Below are 21,157 nucleotides of genomic sequence, written 5' to 3'. Positions count from 1 at the left end.
TGAAACAACTCAGTGACATTAGGAAAATACTCTCCTGTTGGGTGCGTGATTTGTGGCAGCACTACTATGGTACAACATGCACATCCCCAGATGTGTATGATGATGTTTGCCAGAACCACAAAACTGCTGAGGGAATAAATCCACCCGTCTGGTGAAGGATCTGTACATCACTTTATTTCCATGCAGGCTTTTCCCAGCCTGAGGCTTTGCTCACACTTAGAATGAGCTCTGAGTCCAACACAGGTCACAGCTGCTCCGCTGCACACTCCCAGAGCTGTCAAGGCTATGGTCAGTTTTACCAAGGTGTCGTGCTGAACGAGGTACACCAGTGGCTGGTTTGTACTGACTCCCTGCCTTAAGATGGTCTTTGGTTTTATTAGGTATCGGGCTTTGTTCTGCATGGTTGATGCCAAAGGCTACTGGTCCAATGATAATTCAAGTGTGAAAATACTTTCCAGAAACAGCTGTATATGATTTTTTAGTCTACGCCTACCTCATATTTCACTATTAATCCAGAAACTTAAACACAGAAAATAAAGGGATTAAGTAAAACTTGCTTGGGGGGATTTTTGGCTCAGTGGCTCTTAGGCAAACTCTACTTACTGTCTCATTGAAAGGGCTGGGAGAAAAGAGGACAATACTCAAACCCTGCCATGTTATGCTGATTCCCAGGCTCTGGAACATCCCCTTGGCACTTAGGGCAGATCACAACCCACAGCAGCCTAAGCCAAGCTGGTTTAAGGACGGGGTAGTGGGAGACTGGAAAGAGTGTCTTTACCTTATACCACTTGAACTGTGCTGAGCTGCCAGTCAGGAACTGGACTAGAAGTGGCTGTAAATAACAAGAAAAATAAAAGGACGTGGATTTTTCCTGTTCTGTGTACCCGAAGAAAAACAGTCCAGAATTACTTTTCTACTGACAGCTTCATAGCACAACCTGAAGACCTAGAGGGTGCTTGGGCACCACCAGAGCAGGCTGCTTCATAGGGGAAAGGGAGCCAGGAGCTGAGGGTGACAGCAAGCAGCCCAGAGCAGCAACCTCAAGGGCACAGGGCAGCCCCACAGTACCTGTGCAAGGCGAGCAGAGCAGGTTCAGTGATCCTAACTGAGCACAGCCAAGAGCCTCGCAATTCCCAGAGACATTTGCAGGGAGGAGGCGGGTGCAAGGCAAAGCCGGCGGGTCAGGGTCCGGATCAGCAGGCACAGCCAGGCACAGGCAGAGCTGCAGGACCAAGGGTGAGGGTCTGGGTTGAGATGCAACCCCTGAGCAAAGAGGGGAGGCTCCTAGCAAGGCATCCCACCCTGGCTCTTTCCCTGGTGTCTGGTGCAGTGTGACAAGCCACACCATCAGAGCTGGCCTGGAGCACCAGTGCCAAGCCGCACGGAGGAGTAGGGGGAAGCGAGAGGGTTGAAAGAGGAGTACAGCAGTACCTCTTTGACCACAAACTTCACTCTGACCCCACGCCACCCCCAGCTCCATTGCAACACACAGTAAGAAGAAGAGGCAAAACTATTTTGAAAAAAGCTGCATCATGGTAACTTAAAATAAAAATTGTTTTCCATCTAAACCAAATGAGCAAGGGTAGCAGCACTGCTCAGAAACAGATCTTAACACCCGGTGTGGTTTTGTGCAAGGTCCCTTTCCACATTTCTAGGAAATGTTCTGGGTTTGCACAGTTATATGTGCCAGGAATGAAACACGGCCATCCTTCGGTTCCTTGGTCTTCTCTAAGGCTCAGCCTCTGTTTTACAGACACAAGCACCAACTTGCTAATCTCAGGCAAAAGAGCCGAAGACCTGTACGCCTTGTGGGTCGCATTCTTTTCCAGCGGTGGCATCATCAGAATCCGATCTCATCCCAGCCTGGCGGGGACACGGGAATGTCACCCCTAGAACACTCCAGGGCAGCTGTCCCAGGTCACCCCTAGGTAGCCCAGGGCAGCTGTCCCAGGTGACCCCTAGCACACCCCGGACAGCTGTCCCAGGTCACCCCTAGCACACCCCGGACAGCTGTCCCAGGCCGCGGCGGCGGTTCCCCCCGGCCGGAGCGGGCAGCGCGGGGGCCGCCGCCGGGTGTCGCTGCCCGACGCCTTTTCCCCGCCCGCCCCGCACCCGCCGCGGGGTCCCGCTGCCGCCTGCAGCCCCCGCCCGCCCCTTCCCGGGGCAGCGCTTCCAGGGGCGCTGCTGGCCAGGGCACCCCGCCTCAGGTGCAGCCACTGCCACCCCATACCCCGGGGCTGGCGATCCCCGCTGCTGAGGCATCCCGCCCCCGTGATGCGCGGGCAGACAGCCCGCACTCCGTGGCTGCAGCGGGTGATACCCGAAAGGATGCGGGTTTGTCAGCGGATGGTGCGCGGTGACCCCCGGGGGCAGGACCCGCTATGCCCAGCTTGTGCAGGCACTTCGGGCCGCCAGCGCTGCCGAAAACTCCCTTAATTCACGACTCTTTCCTGAAGTTCGGCTGACGGCTGGGGGGACTCCTCTGCCTCGTTTGACCAGTCTTTATTTTCATCTCTCCTACCCTTCTGTGGTGGAAGGAGCCTGTTACTAGTTGCCGCAGCCAGAAAACATCCTTTAGGTGGGATGACCTGGTCATGTTATCCTCTGCTGTTTCAAACTTGCAAGGCAAGAACTAACTAAATACCAAAATTCCTTTACATCTTTTCATCTCAGAATGGATGAATGTTTAAGTTATTTCTGGTGGGGGGAAAAAAAACCCCAAACCCCAAGTTTTTCCATCTCTCAAACCAGGCTTTTTTCTCTTTGATTTATTTTTCCCTCCTGGAAACAACTAGTTTTTCTCAGCAAAGATCACAAGCTCTTCCTAGTTTTTGAGGGGAAACTTCTTATACTTTTTGGCTCAGTACATATCGTAAAAATCAGTCCTCACAGGCACTCTGAAAGGCAGTGGAAACAATGGTTTTATTTTAAAGTGTCCTTTCACAGACTTCGCAAATCAAAGGTTGAGATATCAAGGATTTTAGGCTGGAAAGTAAGTAGAAACAAAACTGAAACTAGCTTATGACTGACCTAAATTTGCCCAAGGTGGGAAATGGAAAAAAAGCCCGTAAAGCAGCTTATCTGCTTTAGAGAACTGCATGAGTCAACATCAAGTGTTTGGCTGGGTTAGCTAAGGGTAAATGAGACAGTTAAAAAGGGGCTGGCGGCTTTAGATAAGATAGGTGGCAACAGAAAAGGTAAGAAACCTAAGAAGATAATGTAAGAGGTTTCCAGGAAATTAAAATCCATAATACAAAATCCATAATACAAGCAAGACAGAAAACCTAGTTTGGGTCTTAATGTGAGAAAAATCCTGAAGGGACTGAGAACTGAAAGAGAAACCAAATGTGACCCTCCTGTACAGCAGGGAATTATATCACCATTATTCAGAATGTTTGCTCTTCTATCCAGTTTCAGGAAAGGCCAGTAAAACAAATTTTCCTTGGCAGACAGCGCAGTGGGAGGAAAATGGAGAAGCACAATGAAGCAAAAATAATTAAAGCACATAAAAATATATTGTACTGTATCTATGAGAGTTTCCCTTTTACATACATCTTGCCTCCTCTGGGACTGCTTTCAGTTTTGTTTTTTTGAAAAAGCTATTGCGAAAATGAAAAAAGGAGTCCTGGTCAGGCTGAGCCTTCCCTTACACCCGCATCTGCCCAGGCTGGCTGTAACACGCTTTGAAATATCCCTGTTCATAATATTGCTCCGTAATGGACAAAGTCTCCATCCATTTCAGGATCCCAGAGCTCCAGCCAAGGCAGAAAACTGGCTACAGCTCTTCCTGAGTGCAGCCAGGGCTGACAACTTACAAACATGGACTGCCACATTCCTTCCTCAATACCACCAGGGATTTAAAAGAATCCCAGTATTTTGATTTCTCAGCAGTTTAAAATCATGCCCAGAACAGCTGCTCTCAAGGCTATAGGGATATTCTGAGGTGGATAATGGCAGAAACCGATGGAAGTAATGGATTGGGTGAGTAGCTGTATGTCAGAGGAGGTCATTCATGGGTAGTGATGCTGCCTCGATCAAATCAAGTCAAATAAAACCAAAGTTTAGCTTTGCCAGTTTATTTCAGAAGTTATGCAGGGCTATACATCCAGCTCTGGTTATAAGGTCAACACAAGTGCTGAGTGGAAAATGGCCAATTTTTGCCTGTTCTATCATGATATAACACAGAACAACAATTGGAATAGAACAGATCAAATGGAGCAGAGTCAATGTTAGTTTTCCCTCAATCCTCTCACTTTCTGACTAGTGCTATAAAATACAAAATCCCACTTTTAAAGGGGTGGTTGTTTAGGTCTTTTTTCGTGCTTCCAGCAGGCTACACTTCCCTTTTCTGGGCCTCAACTACTACCTTTTTTCCCCCTTTTAGTCTTGCAGAAAATATATTCTGCACTGGGATATGGCGTATGTTTGAAAAGAAAACGAAAATTGAAGTTTTTGCAGTCCGGGGAATGACAGATCGTTAATAATCTGTAATACACAGGCTTTCCATCTGCTATTATTGCTCTCAGGTCAGTTGGCCCTAGCAAAGCAGGAAGGAAATAGAAAGCTTCAGTGAACACGAACAAAAAAGCTTCTATAAGCCTGCAATGTATCCACGAACTCCAAGACTCTGTTCCCTGGAAATGCAAAAGTTGGCTCTGCTTATATTTCAGTTTCTACTAGTAAATTCCTCCCTTCACAGGAAAGGCACCAGACATGCCTTTTCTTATACAAAGCTCTCAGACTAAGGCACAGCCTTGAGTGCTTTTGTTCCTGAGAAGGGATCTCCTCCCAGTCAGAAACCCCTCTGTACCTCCTAAAACTATTTCTCTGCTGCAGATAAATGCAAGCGTTCCCCCGCTTCAGCTGTTTCATGTGCATCAGGCCCCTCCAGCTTGCAATTGCATTTACAAGCTGATTTCAAAAACGGAAGATCACTGGCGCAATGAAAATCCCTCTTAAAATGCATGTGTGCTTGGGGCTACTTACATGGGTAACAAAATCATAATTTTAGTCCACGAGTTAACAGGAGCAATACCATGTTGCTGTTGCAAGTATTGTACCAATCTTATCTAATTGATGTTTAATGTGATTTTGGAAAAAAAAATGCAATGACATATGAAAAAACATAGACTAGTTTACTGTTTTATAGTGTTTACTAATTCATATAGAAGAAGAGGTATAACTGTTTTCAAAACACTTAAAAAACCTTCTTGTATCAAAATGATGATTTGATTTGACCTGTACCATGGAGAAAAACAGGGTTTGGAGGGGAATAAATAAATAAATAAATAAATAGTTTGGCAAGAAGCCCTAAAGCGCTATAGACTTTTTGCCCTTGCATGGTGCACTGCGGAGAACAAGTCACGTGTAGGAAGGGCAAACCCTACCCCTTTCTGCTTTTTATAAGTGAGCTGACGTGTTCTCATAAGGAAGTACAAGGGGCACTTCTTTTTTTTTAAATTGCAAGTGGAGTGACCTTCTTAATGAAAGCTTACGAACATATGTTTTGATGAAAGACTGAAAATATTAAATAAAAGAAGGGAACTTCAGTTTTCTGAAGGAAGTGCTGTGCTTGCAAGGCTGGCTCTAGCAAGACAAGTCTAGCCACTGGAGGAGGAGGACAAAGAATTGATATCAGCAGGCACCAAGAGTTGCTGGTGCAATAGACCTGGAAGGTAATAAAACCCCTCTTTTCTTCTCTGAACTTGGTTTCTCTCGTATAATGTTTGGCTGTCTATAAGCCAGCACAAGACTCTCTGAATCTTAGTTGTATATGGATTAATTTGGATATATTTATCATTATTAACTTAGGTATTGAACAATGTACTTTTGGGCTTAGCTGTGGTGTGAAAAAAGGAAAGAACTGCCCTGGGACTTTTGGAGCTGCCATACAAGCTTTGCTGCTGTTGGCTGTATGTTTTTGAAAGAAGAGATTGACATAACCTGCCGAGGAGAGCAAAGACATTTTCTGCTGACTACACTACAGCTAGTTGTGGAAGGTTGAATTTAAAATTTGGGGCTAACCCAGTGTATTCCTGCAGACTTAAATCCTCACCAGCTGATTCATACAAGTTGGCCCAGTTCAAGCTGGGTCACCTCTTTTTGGTAAGATGACTTCATTTACAACTGAAAGAAACTCTGATCCGAGCGGGTAAATTTGGTGGAGGTGATTCAGCAGGTGATATGCTCCCCTGAAATCATCAGTAAGCAGATCTGTTATTCCCTTTTTGCTCCCAGATCTTTGCTGCACAGTGACAGCCAATTTAGTCTGCTGGAAGTCATAAATACATGCTTTACCATTTCTGTTGGTGCTGAAAGCCAAATAGTGCATCACTTCTCTTCTAGAGGCTGAGTCTCTGGCAGCCTCTCAGCTGTGAGAATGTGGGAAATACTTCTGGACAGCCATAGACTAGCAGGCAACCTCACTTCTGAAAGACATGTAGACCTTTTCATATAGCATGTATTGTATTTGTTGCATAACAGTGCTCATGAAAAATCTGTTGCCACTAGGGATGTTTTCTTTGGCATCGTAGTGTAACTCTGGCTTCACTAATTATGTTGTGTCCTATTTAGTTAAGATTCAATAAGGGGCACATAATCCTTCAGCTTGCAAGTTACTGCTTTCCATCCTAGAGGCAACTGTATTGCAGTACCACATGGAGAGGTCCTTTCTGGTGGGCTTCTGTGTGAAACCAGCTTTCTACAGCAGCTGTACAGTTTAAAACAGTTCAGCCTCTCTTGCACAGACAATACTTTCCCAGTAAGGGTTTTATGAAAGTGACTGACTCAATATACACAAATTACTTCTTCAGCAAAGTGTGTTGCTTACATACTGATGAACTCTGGAGACCCATGATGGTTCTGCTTTTCTCCACTAGAACTAGCAGTAAGTTAGAATCATCGACCCAGAGGATCTAGCTTGAAATGCTTGGAGAGGAATCTTGACCTTTGCTTCCCCTTGCACAGGAGTCTCCACTACCACATGCCCCAATCTGCTCCTCTGTACATGAGAGCAGAGATGAAGGGAAAGACCCACACCTGGGATGAGGCAGTAAGGTAAACGTTGGTGCTATTATTGTCAGTGCCTTTCTCCAGCATTGCCTCAAAAATAAAGTGTTTTATTTAGAACTGGCGTTGCACGCAAGCAACCACGTTTCTGTCTCTGCTGGTTGAGAGAGAAGCATCAGATGAGGCTTGAATAGCTTGGACTAACAATCCAAGGATTATTAGTTAAGATGAGAGGAAATGGCCTCGAGTTGTACCAGGGGAGGTTTATATCGGATATTAGGAAAAATTTCTTCACTGAAAGGGTTGTCAGCCTTTGGAACAGGCTGCCCAGGGAAGTACTTGAGTCACCATCACTGGAGGTATTTAAAAGACATCTAGACATGGTGCTTAGGGACATGGTTTAGTGGTCGACTTGGCAGCATTAGATTTATGGTCGGACTTGATGATCTTAAAGATCTTTTCCAACCTAAATCATTCTATGATTCTATGATGATTTTTCAGGGGCCTCTTTCGCTGCTTTGTCTATTCAGCCTTTCAGGAAAGGCAGTGCCTCTTGCTGCAGAGCCATCTGCAGCGACCTGCGCTTCCCTGGGGTCTGCTAGCGCTGGTAAGAACGTATGTGATGGGAATCTGGCCAAACAACAGGGTCAGCACTGACGTTGCCTCTGCTTGGTCAAGGTCCCTAAGCCTTTTGGGGGTAAATCTCAGGGCTGTTCATGTGGCAGGGGACCTTCCTGGGGAAGAAATAGTGGTAGAGCTTGTCTGTGCTCTGGGGGCACCTGAAGAGGAAGGACAGGAGGCACTCCAGCGGGGTTAGGAGGAGAGGAGGGGCTGGGAAGGCACGAGTGCAGCATCCAAGTCTGGGCTCAAGCAGCATCTGTGGTGAGCATGAGCCAAGAGGACTTGTAGAGTTAGCTGCCATGGTGGTTGGCAGCTATACATGCAACTATATATTAATAAATAACACCAATACAACAACTGTCGAGAAACGGCATAGCCAGGGCACCACTTTGCCCAGTTTTGCCGAACAGAGGCCTATAGCCGGACACCCTCCAAATCAACAATTATTTCATCTAAACTTGAACCTCCAGGCTACACTTCCTCCTATTAAACATTAAACAGTCACACTGCTAGTTTCTTTTTTATGGTTTTATTTCCGTATCCTGCCCACTCAGCCTTGTATAATAAACTTCTCAAGCTTTTTGTTGACTGTCATTGCAATTGGCTCAGGATGGTGCTACAGTCTGGGGGGTATTTTTGTGGACTTGTGCAAGTTTAGCCAGTACTGGTGCTCAGAGGCTCCACAGGAGAGCAGGTTTTGTCGGTCATGCTGCTCACAGAAGTCTGTCTGTGTTTTTGCCAAATTTCTCCATCCTGGCACACAAGCCTTGAAGTGGAAGGAGAGTTACAGCTAAATGTACCACTATGAGCACTGGCAGTTCAGTTTCCATTTTCTGGGAAATAGCACGTGGATGTGATATTTGGCAATAGGAGGAAAAGGTCTGGAGGAGAGTAAAAAAGGCGAGGGTAACACTGCTCCCTCAGGGCCTGCGAGCTCCAGAAGATAAATAATTTAGGCCAGAGTTTTTAAGCAGACAGAATGAGACCATGCTCCATAATCTGATCCTCCAAGTTTCTTTTAATCATCCTAGGAAATAATATGCACATTTGGGTTTTAGCAGGACTTCCAAGTACTTGTCAAACTGACTCAATGCTTGCATTAAAAAACGTTCTTTATAGAAACTCATTTCTGAGAAAGAGAGTTCATGCAAAGCCATTTCTGCTTCTGCAAAAGGTCCCGCTCATCTCTGGCGCACAGCAGACAGGATATTAGAAAAATATCACAGTTACAGTATGAAAAAGTAAGTCTAAAGACAGGCCTAAGTCACCAATTAAGATTTAAAATTTTCAAATGAACTGAAAATCAAGTTAGCTACTGGAAGTCTTCTTTATAAATGCTCACCAGCATGTGGTGGTACCTCCTTTTCTTTCTATCTGTAAGTAATGGCATAAATGAGCTATAAACTGTGACTCCTTTTTATGCTTCTTCAGCCTGTTGTATACACAGGGGCTTCTTACCAAGACATCAGTGCTCAAAAATGGTCCCAGTAAGGAAGCTCCTTTACCACATTTTTACCAACGTAATTTGTTTCATTTCTCAGAGATTCCGCATCAGAGCGAGGTTCAGGCTTAGCTGTACAGCTGCATCTGATGTGCTAGTGCTTATTTGATGTTACGTACTAGCAAGCTGTAATAAAACCCTACCTCCTGCTATCGGTCTGCACTTAGCCTCGTTTAGGAGACCAACCTTTGAACTGTTGCTTGATTTTTATCTGTACAACCACCTTGGGTAGGACTGTTCTTAATGTGTAAGTAATAGCTCAGTGTACAAGGCTGGAAGGGTTTTTACTGCTACTACTGGTAATTCTTCTTGCTATTTATAAATGAACGTTTGTATTATTTTCTATAATTACTTTATGATTTATATATATACATAGTATATGTATTTTATATTGTTATTTATATTTTTATATTAGTGAAAAACAGGTACATATGAATGTTACACCTATAAAGAGTATCCATGCTGGGGAAGGCTATGCTGTTTTAAGTAGTGTGAGTGTCTGATCAGAAGGGTGAGGTTGGGTCTTTCCAAGGAGAAGACTGAGTTTGAATTAAGTATTAAATAATGAAAAAGAATTGTATAGCCTTTGAAATTTTCTCTCTATTTTGGGGCAAATTTTAAAATGAAATAACTGCTTGGTCTGGATTCTGGAACAAAGGGAAATACCTGTTCCTGGGCTCATTGACTAGCTGAAGGGATTTGCTGTAGCCTTGCTTTCTGTGTAGCAGAGACACCGAGAAACGCAGTACCAGTGTAAAACACTCTTTAGGCTGCTCTGGTTTGCACTGGAAGATGGTGTCAAACAACTACAGGTCACGGATTTGCTCCCCTGCATCCCGGGGGTAGTACACGTCAGCGCTCCCTTCCTAGGCACAGCAACGAAGCAGCAGCACCCCTGTGCCTGTTCTGCATCATTTCAGTTTTCCTTTCTTTTCTCTGTATCTCCAGCTCCCACTTCTTTGTCTCCACTTGGTTTATTTCTTATAACAGATTCTTGCTGACTTTTTCCTGCTGGGCTTTTAGTTTCCCTTGCAAGGTCATTAAAGCTGCTTGTGAGAAGACACAAAGCTCCTGCTGACCTTTTGAATATCTCAAGGCAGCAACCAGCAAAAGAAAGGGAACTTGTGCCTTCTCCCTCAGCCTCCAAACTGCCCCAGCCATGTCCAGCAAACAGGCACTCACCTTTGCATGACCTTGTGAGCAAGAGGTCTTAGTGCAGTGCTGGGCCTTTCACAGGACAGGGCTTCTGCTGAAGCCCAGGAGGCTGTTCGAAGGCAACACAGTTGTGTGTGGGTGTGAGAGCAATGTTGGTAGCACACTGATGGGTTTGGTTGTTGCTGGGGGGTGTTTATACTGAGTCAAGGACCTTTCAGTTCCTTGGGCCCTGCCAGTGAGAGGGCTGGAGGGGTGCGGGAAATTGGGAGGGGACACAGCCAGGACAGGTGACCTGAACAAAGGGCTATTCCATACCATATGACGTCGTGCTGAGTATATATAAGCTGGGGGAAGAAGGAAGGGGGGGGGGGGCATTTGGCATTACAGCATTTGTCTTCCCAAGTAACTGTTACGCGTGATGGAGCCCTGCATCCTGGGGATGGCTGAACACCTGCCCGCCCATGGGAAGTGGTGAATGAATTCCTTGGTTTGCTTTGCTTGCGTGCAGCAGCTTTTGCTTTCCCTATTAAATTGTTCTTACCTCAACCCATGAGTTTTCCCACTTTCACCCTTCTGATTCTCTCCCCCACCCCACTGCGGGGGGAGTGAGCGAGCAGCTGTGTGGGGCTTCGCTGCCAGCCAGGGTTAAACCACGACACCCCCTACCACACTGTTCCCATTCTCATTTCTTTAATGACTGTCCTAAGGTGAAAGTGGAAGTCAGTGATACCCCTTGCTAAAGGTGAGTCAGTATCCTGTGGATTTTCGGAGGACTAGGATAGTTTATACCAGGTGAAAATCTGGCACATACGTATATGACTTATTTCATCCTTATACTTAGTAAAAGAAAGTTTTAAGGGGATTAACAGATGGTTCCTAGCTCAACAACTTGTAGTTTTCCAGAGTTTGAAGGAAGCAGCTAGTAACTTCAAGCCTCTGCACGGTAAAGACAAGTGATCTGGAATTATGGTGCATCCTGGCAGTCTCTCTGCCCCTGTGCCTTGCCTCCCAGCACCTGTGAGGAGACAGGGTACCCAGGTCCCTTCATACACCATCGCACCCCCATTGCTGTGCCTGGAGACCCCTGCAGGATCAGGCTGCACGAGAAAGCTGCCTCCTACAGAACAGTTGTCCTGTTGTGAATTAGGAGGGGTGGCTTGCTAAGTTAAAAATACATGGGGAGCAAGGCACCCCGTTCCCACTGACTCCTTTGGATTCAGGGCGTGTGAGTTGTGTTTAATCCCAAATGTGAGCCTCTGTGCTTAGGATTTAAATCCTGTTGGCTACATATCAGCAATAGCATTACATTCAACGTGGCGAGTAGCTGAATGGTATTCTAGACAGGAATAAATGAGATTAAAATTGTTTCTGTCAGGCTGGGGGCATAGCGTGAGTGAATTTGACACTTTTTTAAGGGCAGTGGGGACAGGAGCCTCCTATTCTGGCTTGTCAGCACTAGAACTCTAGCGATAGGTTCCGGATATGTGCATAGTCTGGTTTGACTTTGCACGGGCAACAGAGGTGTTGCCCACAGCCTGCTGCCGGTGGTCAGGGTTGCCTGCTTAAACAACTAAAACCTCACCTGGGCTCTGGAGAAGACTGATTTTGGGGAACAAAAAAAGCACAGCAGCTAGGTCACTGCATCACAGCTGATGACTCCTGCTTCTTCATCTGGTTGCTCTGGCTTCCTAGAGGCCGGGGGGCAGACAGGTCTAGCGCTAAGCAAAGATTTAAGAGTGTTTTGCACTCTGGCTTGATAAGCTACAATGTGTAGAGAAACAGAAAGATGGCAAAATGCATGTGTGTGCTGTGGGATTCATATGTTTTTTTGAACAAAAGCAAGTTACCCTAGGTAAGTGCCACCACACCATCCATTGAATGCAGTCAAATGCAAGATGGTTGATTCAGGTCCCCTAAAGTGAAAGGACAGTTGAGAACATTATGATAGGTAAATACCATAGTTTTTCCTAATGTTTGGGCTAGTTCTTGTTTGCTTCCTACCTAGAGTACTCAGGTCCTGAATTTGTCAAAGCTTCCTCTGAAAGAACAATTTTCATGTATTTAGATGCTTGCTCATTTGAGCTGCAGTATAGGCTTTTCCTTTGCAGTGCTTTGATGAATCATTTTTCTTTCCATCCCAAGAACCAGTGATTACTGTTATGGGCTTTCTTCTTCTCATGCACTGCACCCTGACCATTAGGTACTCCTTGAATTTCCTCATCTTTCCTGTCTAAGCCACCAAATGCAGTTAAAAGCAACGTATCACGTCTCTTGTTCCTGTTCTTTGACGGCCTTGATTGCTACTTGAGGTATTTCTCTGTAACCAAATTATCTTTCTAGGAAACAGTGTTTCTTTGGTTCCTGGGTACTGCATTATTCTTCACATCACTGAGGTTTATAAGGTATTTGGTGAAAGGTTCTGTAGAAGTGTCAAGTACTGGTTGGTATTAATGAAAAACAGGCTTCCATAAGCCATTAAGACTAAGAATATGTTTTTGCAGGAATCAAGATGTCTTCACCAAATGACGTCAGTATGGAAGAAATACCACTAGAAGATGATGAGCGAGACAGCATAGAATACAAGATCCTAATGGCCTATGCCCAGCGGCGGTTGTCTGTCAGTAAATATGGGAAACTTCTGAAAAATGAGGCTAATGTGCGGAAATCATCCTCTTTAACTGGGAGAAAAGTAAAGATTGACTATCAAAGAGATAAAGATGGACTAAGTCAAAGATTAGTTTATCAGGGTCTTGTGCCGCAACAGCAGAGCAAAAATGAACCAAAGAAAACCTACTTGCCAGGATATTGTATACCTTTTTTCTGCAGCAGAGCAAAGCAGAAAAAGCCCCCTGAGCAGGCTCTGCGCCAAGGTTGCACAGCACATTTCTCCATTTGTGAGGCACAATCTGAGAGCGTTCAAGAATGGAATTCTCAGCATCAGACAAGTATGTTCTTGTTCTTTACTTTTGCTGTTTGTCTTTATCTCTCTCCCTAAATAGCTGAAATGGCTTGTGGCCTGTGGAAAAGCAGGAGGAAGATGGTGTTTCTTTCACTTTTTGGTCACCTCTTATGCTAGCTTTATTGGTTTCCAATTAGGAAGGCAGATTGCTAGATCTTCAGTAGTGCTTGCACACACAAGATTCATGCTTGTGACTGGCTTTTCTGTTTTCCATCATATGGTGGTATCATATAATTGCACAAGTTGTTTTTTTTTAAGCATTGCCTTTTTCTTTTCCATATCTGGTTAGAAAGAAAACACAAAACACTGGTCAGACTGAAGACCTCCACACTAAAATCAAGGAAGAGTTGTTTGAAGGCCCGCCCGTTCAAGGAACTTTATCATATGATAAACATTCCACACTAAAGACACAAGTGCTAGATTCTGCTTGAAACTGCTGCCAAGCAGCTGGCAGTGACCAGCCTCAAGCACAGAGCAGCCGCAGCCTGTGTCTCTGGATCACGTCTCATAACCCCACCATGTAGCTAAATGGAAACAGTCTTCCAGAGTCATCTATGTCTCTTTTAAATGTTGCTATTATATTAAGTTTAAACCTGCCCTCCTGTGTGTTAGAAGAAGAGGTGGTAGGTGGCTGTAATCCACCCAACACCCAGGGTTCCCACCCACATAAACATCTTGTACCCCAGCCCCAAAGCCAGCCCCACACCAGGTGCTGCACTGCAGACAATAAGGTTTTCCCTTTTCTGCTCTGGATAATAACTAATAATTTTTCATACAAGACTGGGAGAGGAGAATAAGGTATTCCCATTAAGTTGCATATACACCATATAGTAAGTTGCCATATTGTTTGCATCTGCATAAGGTAAGGGGTGTTTTTATTTGTCCCAGCTTGATACTGTTGATACTGTTGGTGTCACAGCAATTGCTCTCCCCATTCCATGCATTTAAAGATATTTCTAAAAATCATTTATCACCGACTTCTCCAGCCTAATGTCCCATCCCTGACCAGTTTAACTGTCCTGGGCCAGCTCCTACCCACCAAGTCCAAAACTCTCCTTGCTGCCAAATCCAGTTCTGCCTCTCAAGGAAAGGCCCTGCTTCAGCTTAGTGCCTTTTGCTAGGGGGAAATAACTATAACTTCCCATTCTTTGGATGCCAGGGACATATACCTGCATCCAGATATCTGGTTTCATGTCCATTGTATTTTCACATTGCCAAGGAAAATGCTCGAGAGTTTGGGTGCAATCACTTCAAGGCCCTGCCAATACATTGGCACGTCCCTGCAGCATGGGGGGCAGCATAGCCTCGAGGTAAAAGCTCCCCACACTGGTTGTTAACCTCCCTGGGGATCCTGCCTAGCTTCAGATCTGGGCTTTACCTGCCTTTCAGCAGATTGCTGCACCAATTCCTAAAACATTGTTAATGTTCTTTATCACTTACACTGCTAACAGCTGCCCTGCAAGCTTGGCCAGGACATTCTGGAGCAAATAGGGTGCTTTTGGGGATTACCATTCTAAATTGAAGGCCTATTCAATTTAAAACCATTTGGCTAATCTGAGGTTTCCAAAGCCATGAACAATCTATCCCCTTCCTAGAAGTTTAGCAGCTCCCTGACGAGCTCTGCAGGCAGGCAAGCAAGGTGGTGGAACTGTCTTGGGGTTGATTCACCCACCTTGAAATGCTGGTTTCGTTGGCTGCATTAACCCCTGCTGCCCTCACAATAAACCCTGCTTATGAATTTTACATGTGTTATGGGTCAGACCGCTGCTGAGCTTGTCTCGATTCTGCTGGTCATGTGGGACCTGCCACTTGGCAGTGGTGGTAGGGAGATCAAGTTTTGCATCCCAAGCTTGGTGAGGCAAGTTGTAAGGAAGAGCACCCTTCAGATGAAACAAACTTGCAACAGCTCCTCCTGCTCTTTTTGCTATAGCAGGATCCCTGCTGGAGTGCCCTCACCAAGCGATGCCTTCAGCTGGTAAGGGTCCTGAACAAGGTCATTACAGAAGGTGGATAAAGCCAATCTGGTTGCTGAGTTCTCTCAGTATTCACGTCTGCTTAATACAACAGCGTCAAGAACACGAGAAGGTTTTTGAGCTAGAGGTGCCTCTGAAGTGAAGTCTGCTTCTCCTTTGCTCGGGGTTAGCCTGTGAGAACAAGGAAAGAAGATTCAAATACAACATCTCTTCCGAATCTGGACCTACAGGTGAACTAATCATGGGCAGTACAACTAAGGTCCAAGATTCACAGTCCCATAGAACAGTGCTCTCAGGTTTCTTAATAACGTGGTGTGCTTCTGGCTTGCAAGGATGCACGCTAGTGAGCAACACTCACGCTTGCTTCTGTGTGGCCTCTGTATAGCCAGCTGCTGCTCACATACTAGAGAAGGGTTGTGCTGCGTTACTTGCCTCTATAAATTATTACCAGCTGATCTCAAGCAATAGCAAAGCCCCAGCATGGGGAAATGTATCTCTTGGTATCCTCTGGGCACTTCCACCTCAGGGGGCATGTAAACAAGTAAATCACTGAATTATTTCCTGAAAAGATTAATTGCCTTCTTTATTTCCCACCTTCCTTCCCAATGAGGTGAAACAGCAGATGTCAACCACATTGCAGACAAACTTGCCAAGCTTGTTACTTCCAGATCCCAGGAATCTCATTCAGATGTATCATTCAAGACAATGTATCATGCCCTGTCTCAGGAACAAGGCAATAGCAAGCTTACTGATGGAAGTGAGGGTAAGGAACATGGTAAGGGTGAAAAATTTTGTGTTCATGGGCTACAGTACGTCAGGTTGGGATCGCACACTGGGGTATTTTCTCTAGGCGCGATGAAGCACTCAGGACTCCTGCAGTAAGATGCTGCAAAGAAGGAAGCTTGCTCTGCTGATTCTTGCTCTGTTGCCCACATTTCAGGGCTGCCCTTGCAGTCCTTTAACAGGTCCTGCCTGCCACTGCAATCAAAGGGAGCATCCTTTAAAACACAGAGGTGTGACATGAGAAAAAGAGGATGAAGGCAGTGATGTAAGGTGACAAAGCAGTGGTAGGAGTGAGAGGGCTGGGGGTAGAGTAATACACTGGGGCTCTAAGGCCAAAGACCAGTCATTGGGGCAGTAATGTCTTGGTCAATCCCTCTTTGGTGATGGAATAACACTGCTTAACAATCTCTGTTAAAAATCTGAACTGCTTGCCTTCTATGACATCTGTGGAGATTTAGTTTTAATGCAAGCTTTCTAGGGATTTCTGGTTACAAGAGGGATCCATATTATTTTCTTTAATCTGGCAAACCCAGAGTTTGTCCTAATATGTTGCAGAAGGTGTAATTGGTAATGATGAGGACATCTTTCCCCCCTAATTTTAAGTCTATTTTTGTGGGCTTCCGTAGCTGTTCTTTTGTTGTGGCTTGTTATCAGACATACCTCAAAGCCCAAAGGGCTGGCGGTGGGATGTTAAAGCCCCTGCTCTTGCCCAGATTCTTAACTGAAGCAAAACATCAGACAGATGGAGAAAAAGTGATGTTGTCGCAACAAAAAAGTTGCTTACTCCACACAAACTAGAACAGTGAGCTTCAGCTTAAAGCCTGGATGCACAGTTCTGAATCCACATAGCAGCTGTTTTCATGATGAAGTGACACAAAGGCTTTTGCCATAGTTTGCTGTCTGAATCCTACTAGCAGGCTGTGATATTTACATTACTCTTTTCTTTAACAGGTGAAGAAAAGATAATACAAAGAATAGTTTCATTGCTAAGACAATCAGGGGACCAGCTAGAAGAAACGGTAACTCCTTCTGTTTTCAGGAGCTACACAGGCTGGAGTGTGACAGATTACACTTCTCTCGGGAATGAAAGTTTCGTAACCTAGCACACTCTGTCTCTGTCCTGAACTTCTCTTTCCACACTTAGGGCTTTCTGAAACCTTCACTGTTCATCCTGAAGTCTTTCTTAAGACCAGAGGACTAGCAGAGATCTCTGTTGGGATGTTGGAGGAAGGCAACAAAAATGTTATGCATTTCAAAGAGGAGTCACTTACCTAATTCCCATTGAGTTTCATGGGATGTTGAGCACTTGACTGACTCTGAGGAACTCTTATGTTTGCATTAAATTTGTTATACAAGTTCTTCCCAGTGGAGGGAGAGAAATTCTACAGCTTTGAGAGCTGCTGTAGGGAAATAAATCTTCTGAATGCATTTTGAAAGCCCTGCCCAAAAGCTAATGAAGAACCCCCACGCGAGTCCATTAGTGGAAGTGGATGTTTTCTCTATTAAAAAATATAGGTATTTGCTCCATTTACTCCCTTCTTTAGCTGCCCCTTCTGATCTATAAAGGCACCAACATGGAGGACATGCTCAGCTCCTGCAGTAGACAGGTACCCAGATAGAGTAAGAAGCATCACAAAGATCCTGACTGAGCAAAAGGAGCTTAGCATGGCAACTGTTGCCAGCACTTCTCATGACCTTGCCTTTACTGTCATCTTCCCACTGCTCCTGTATTCCCATGCCTCCCCACCTGCAGGTCTCAATATCAGTGTCACACTTGTTTTGCTTTCTCTCTCTCCTTTTCTCATTCAAATGCAAAAAACCTTAAGATTTTTTCAAGGAAAAAACATAGAGCCAGCTCTAGAGCCTGAAGGAGCAGCTTTGCGGCCAGGTGTGGGGTTTGTGTGTCATCTCTTGCATTCACCACCACAATAACACTACATTGCATGCACTACCTAGAGATGCTGTCCTTTCCCAATGAGATGGGGAAAGCAATTCCAACAAAAGTGGCTCAATTTAACCTTATTCTTATTTTCAGATCAAAAAGGACAAAGTTTTCTATCAGCATTTTAAAGACATGCTGTCCTACACCTTCTTCAAGAGGATCACTGATTTGTTCCTGGAGGATGTCTCAGCAGGCTCAACAAGTGAGCCAGAAGGCCAAGTACAATGCACGAAAGTTGCCTTTATAATGGAAGTTGCCACCAGACTTACTGCTGTGGACAACCATCCTATGAACCTGGTCTTGGGCTTCGGATCAAAGTACCTCAGAGAACACTTCAAGCCATGGATTCAGGACCAGGGTGGCTGGGTACGTGTTTTGCCTCCCTTGACTTTTGCATAGCCTAAAGGCACCTCGAAGCAGCACGCTTTCACAGTACTAACACGGAGCAGATGCATATTCTTTAGCACAGCGTGTATTCCAGCTGTGGAATTACTTGCTACAAGACATCTTCTATACTACAAGTTTTTTGTTTACATAGGTCCAAATCAACAGGAGACAGTCATGGAGGGTTGCTGAGTATAAAACACCCTTCCTGGCATAGACAGTCTCTCTACCACAAATAGCTGAAGGCTGGGAGAAACACCAGGAAACGTCATGCTTGCCCTCATCCTATACTTCTCCCTAGAAGCGTGCTGTTCGGTGGTAGGTTCTGGAGACAGCATAGTAGTTCAGCAGTTCATACAGTCTGCCCTTACAGCGTGGTATGATTTCACTTTCCCTGTACACAAAAGCATCTGTTTATCTTCAGATCCCCCTTCAGAGTCAGCTGTGCAAAGTGCTCTTTTGCCAGCAGCGGTGCTGAGCTGCTGCCCTTCATAGCTCATTTACCCAGGTTTGCTGGGAGGCACTTGCATCAGAGATCCTAGTTCTTTTGTGCTTATGGAATGAATGAAAACCTTCAGCAGCTGTACAGCCTGTGTCCATTAGAAGTCTATAGCATGTGAGGTCAGGAAATCCTACTGGCAAACCTACTGACTGACCTCAGCAGAGCTGAAATTAAAATCAATGTCCTTATTGCTTCTATAATTTCAAGTTCTCTTTCTATGTTACAGGAGAAGGCTTTGACATCACTGGATCAGGAAGAAGTAGAGTAATCACGACTGAATTAATTCTTCAGGGTGCAGGAGCCTTCAGTTAAGGAATGTGCAGGATCTTACCACAATCAGATGCCAGAATGATTAGTAGCTACGTATTTTTATTTTTCCCATGGAAGGTTGGTCTGTTGCACGGGTAACTCTGATGGGTACAATTGCACTTCCTTAAAGTTGGTGTTGATGTAGAAGGGTTCAGTGAATATGAAGGCACCTTCAACTCCCCTGGAGCATTCAGCCCCACGGACAGTGATTTTAGGTACCTTTCTGAGTAGAGGTGCTTGCTACTACTCCTATGGATGGATGTTAAAGTGCAAACTGGAGAAAAATAGCAGCGTATGCAATCAAGAACCGCTGGACTGTGATCAACCATCACCAATTGAGGCCAGTGGTTCATATTGGTGCCAACTGTTATCAATTTCACAGTCTCTTGTCAGAAGACATATTGCTGTCAGTCTCCTCTCCTTGCCTGCACCCCCCCCCCCCCCAGCCCCCCTTCTCTGATTAGCTACCCAAAGTACTGATGACAGGAGGGTCGGAACTAGATGATCTTTAAGGTCCCTTCCAACCCAAACCATTCTATGATTCTATGATTTTATACTTCTGAAAGGGATTGAGTAAAGCTAATGAGGGCTTTTTACTCCAGTGCATTCCCCATTCCCCCAAGAAAACAGACCTGATCTACCTACAGATGCTTTTAATTTGAACTCTTCTGTTTTAATCCCCTTCAAGGCACAGCACAGTAGATAATGACTTTTACAGCATTGTTTTGTCCATTAACGTGGAAGATACAAACACTGTGAGAGCCTTATAGTCCAAGAAATTTAAAATTTATCCTGCTGTATGAGTTTTCCTCCTTATTCAAAAGGAGGTCAATGCTATGTGTAATCTCAGGGATTTCTCTATAAACTGAACTGGTCCTTCAGCCATTGGAAACAAGTGATCTGATTAGAGTTCTTGAATCTGTGTGCGTGGCAGTGGAAGGAGTAACAGTGCCTCATTTAGAGTAGAGGCAGATGCCAGTGAAACTGTTCATGATTTTGAGGCTTGGTTTGTGGCCCATTTAGTTGATTACTTTTAGATTTCCATCCCATGCAAATGCCCGGTGGAGAAATAGGGAACTCGGAACATCGGCTGAAGCTGTAAAACCATGGCATCGCTTCTGTGACTTTCCAATACAACCAGGTAACGTTCCCTGAACAGGCTTTCTGCCTTTTAGTAAGATACCCTTCCATTACGTGCGCTCGTTCTGTGTGTACAAGTACATTAACTACAAAGATTGCACGAAGAAGTTATTTACAAATCACAAATTTGAATGAAAGTGATACAAAGCGTTTTAACCGGATGTGGAAAATATGCAATGCTATCAAAGATCAACTATTTCTCTAATAAACATTGAACTTTCAACTCATGTGTAGCAAACTCTGCCTCTGTTTGGACACGTATGTGTGAAACAAAAGACGGAGAAGGTGGAAGTGAGTTACCTTTGTTTCCCTTCTTCAAAGGAGCTGGGAAATACTTGATATATCTCTAGACTGTAAATCTAAGATTCCCTTCGTTTTAAGAACATCCACTCTTTCTGATCACATCAGATGTCCCCAAAGGGGGATGATTTGTGGGGGAGAGACAAGAACTTAACTCAAAAGTTCAAAATGTTCTTCTTCTGTCTCTTTCTCCAACATCTTTTTGCTATGGAAGAAAAATTTTGAGCCGTTGTACCCTCCCACACATTGGAGGCTGCTGCTTTATTACAAATTTGATTGGTTTCTAAAGCCGGCTTGTGAGCTAAATCTTGGCATTGCAGAACTGTATCTAATTCCATTTTAATTACACCAAGACTAGACTCAGTCTGCTAGCATACACCAGTTTGCTATTAGTTGGGCTCTAGCTTATGGAAGTCACTTTTTAAATTTTCTCTGCTTGAATAGCAGTCTTGTATTTAGCGAGGTGCAAATTCTGTGCTTGTGAGTGTGGTTTTCCAGCTGAAGGTTGAGCAGCCTTAAACCCACACTTGTCCCTCATCCCCAGTTTGGTACCTCAGGGCCAGTTTCATGCCAAGAATGG

General features: G+C 44.8%; 1 protein-coding gene across 4 annotated transcripts; it reads left to right on the top strand.

The window, feature by feature from the left end:
• The first annotated feature begins 5,339 nt into the window (after positions 1 to 5,339).
• BCL2L14 (BCL2 like 14) lies at positions 5,340 to 20,500 on the top strand. 4 transcript variants are annotated; one of them, XR_005828215.1, is made up of 8 exons: positions 5,340 to 5,675; positions 5,812 to 6,105; positions 12,787 to 13,230; positions 15,828 to 15,992; positions 16,952 to 17,019; positions 18,036 to 18,308; positions 18,481 to 18,644; positions 19,055 to 20,500. XR_005828215.1 is itself a non-coding variant. In XM_040596677.1 (6 exons), the coding sequence occupies exons 2-6, from the start codon at positions 12,795 to 12,797 to the stop codon at positions 19,094 to 19,096; spliced, it is 984 nt and encodes a 327-aa protein (XP_040452611.1). In that variant the 5' UTR covers positions 5,340 to 5,675; positions 12,787 to 12,794; the 3' UTR covers positions 19,097 to 20,500. The 4 variants fall into 4 exon arrangements, 1 of the variants encoding a protein (XP_040452611.1); XR_005828216.1 differs by lacking the exon at positions 5,812 to 6,105 and having other exon boundaries at positions 15,828 to 15,980; XR_005828214.1 differs by lacking the exon at positions 5,812 to 6,105.
• The last annotated feature ends 657 nt before the right edge of the window (positions 20,501 to 21,157 follow it).

Source organism: Falco naumanni, chromosome 5 (genome assembly GCF_017639655.2).
Source record: "Falco naumanni isolate bFalNau1 chromosome 5, bFalNau1.pat, whole genome shotgun sequence".
Lineage (NCBI taxonomy): Eukaryota > Metazoa > Chordata > Aves > Falconiformes > Falconidae > Falco > Falco naumanni.
Note: the sequence above shows the minus strand (reverse complement) of the source record. Positions and strands in the feature narration are given on the sequence as shown.

What these genes read in the sequence shown, in the direction of transcription:
- BCL2L14 (XM_040596677.1), top strand. Translation starts at nt 12,795, where the DNA reads ATGTCTTCACCAAATGACGTCAGTATGGAAGAAATACCACTAGAAGAT. An exon ending in GAATTCTCAGCATCAGACAA is followed by an intron (nt 13,231 to 15,827) that starts GTATGTTCTTGT and finishes CTTCCCAATGAG; the next exon opens with GTGAAACAGCAGATGTCAAC. An exon ending in TTCAGGACCAGGGTGGCTGG is followed by an intron (nt 18,309 to 19,054) that starts GTACGTGTTTTG and finishes TCTATGTTACAG; the next exon opens with GAGAAGGCTTTGACATCACT.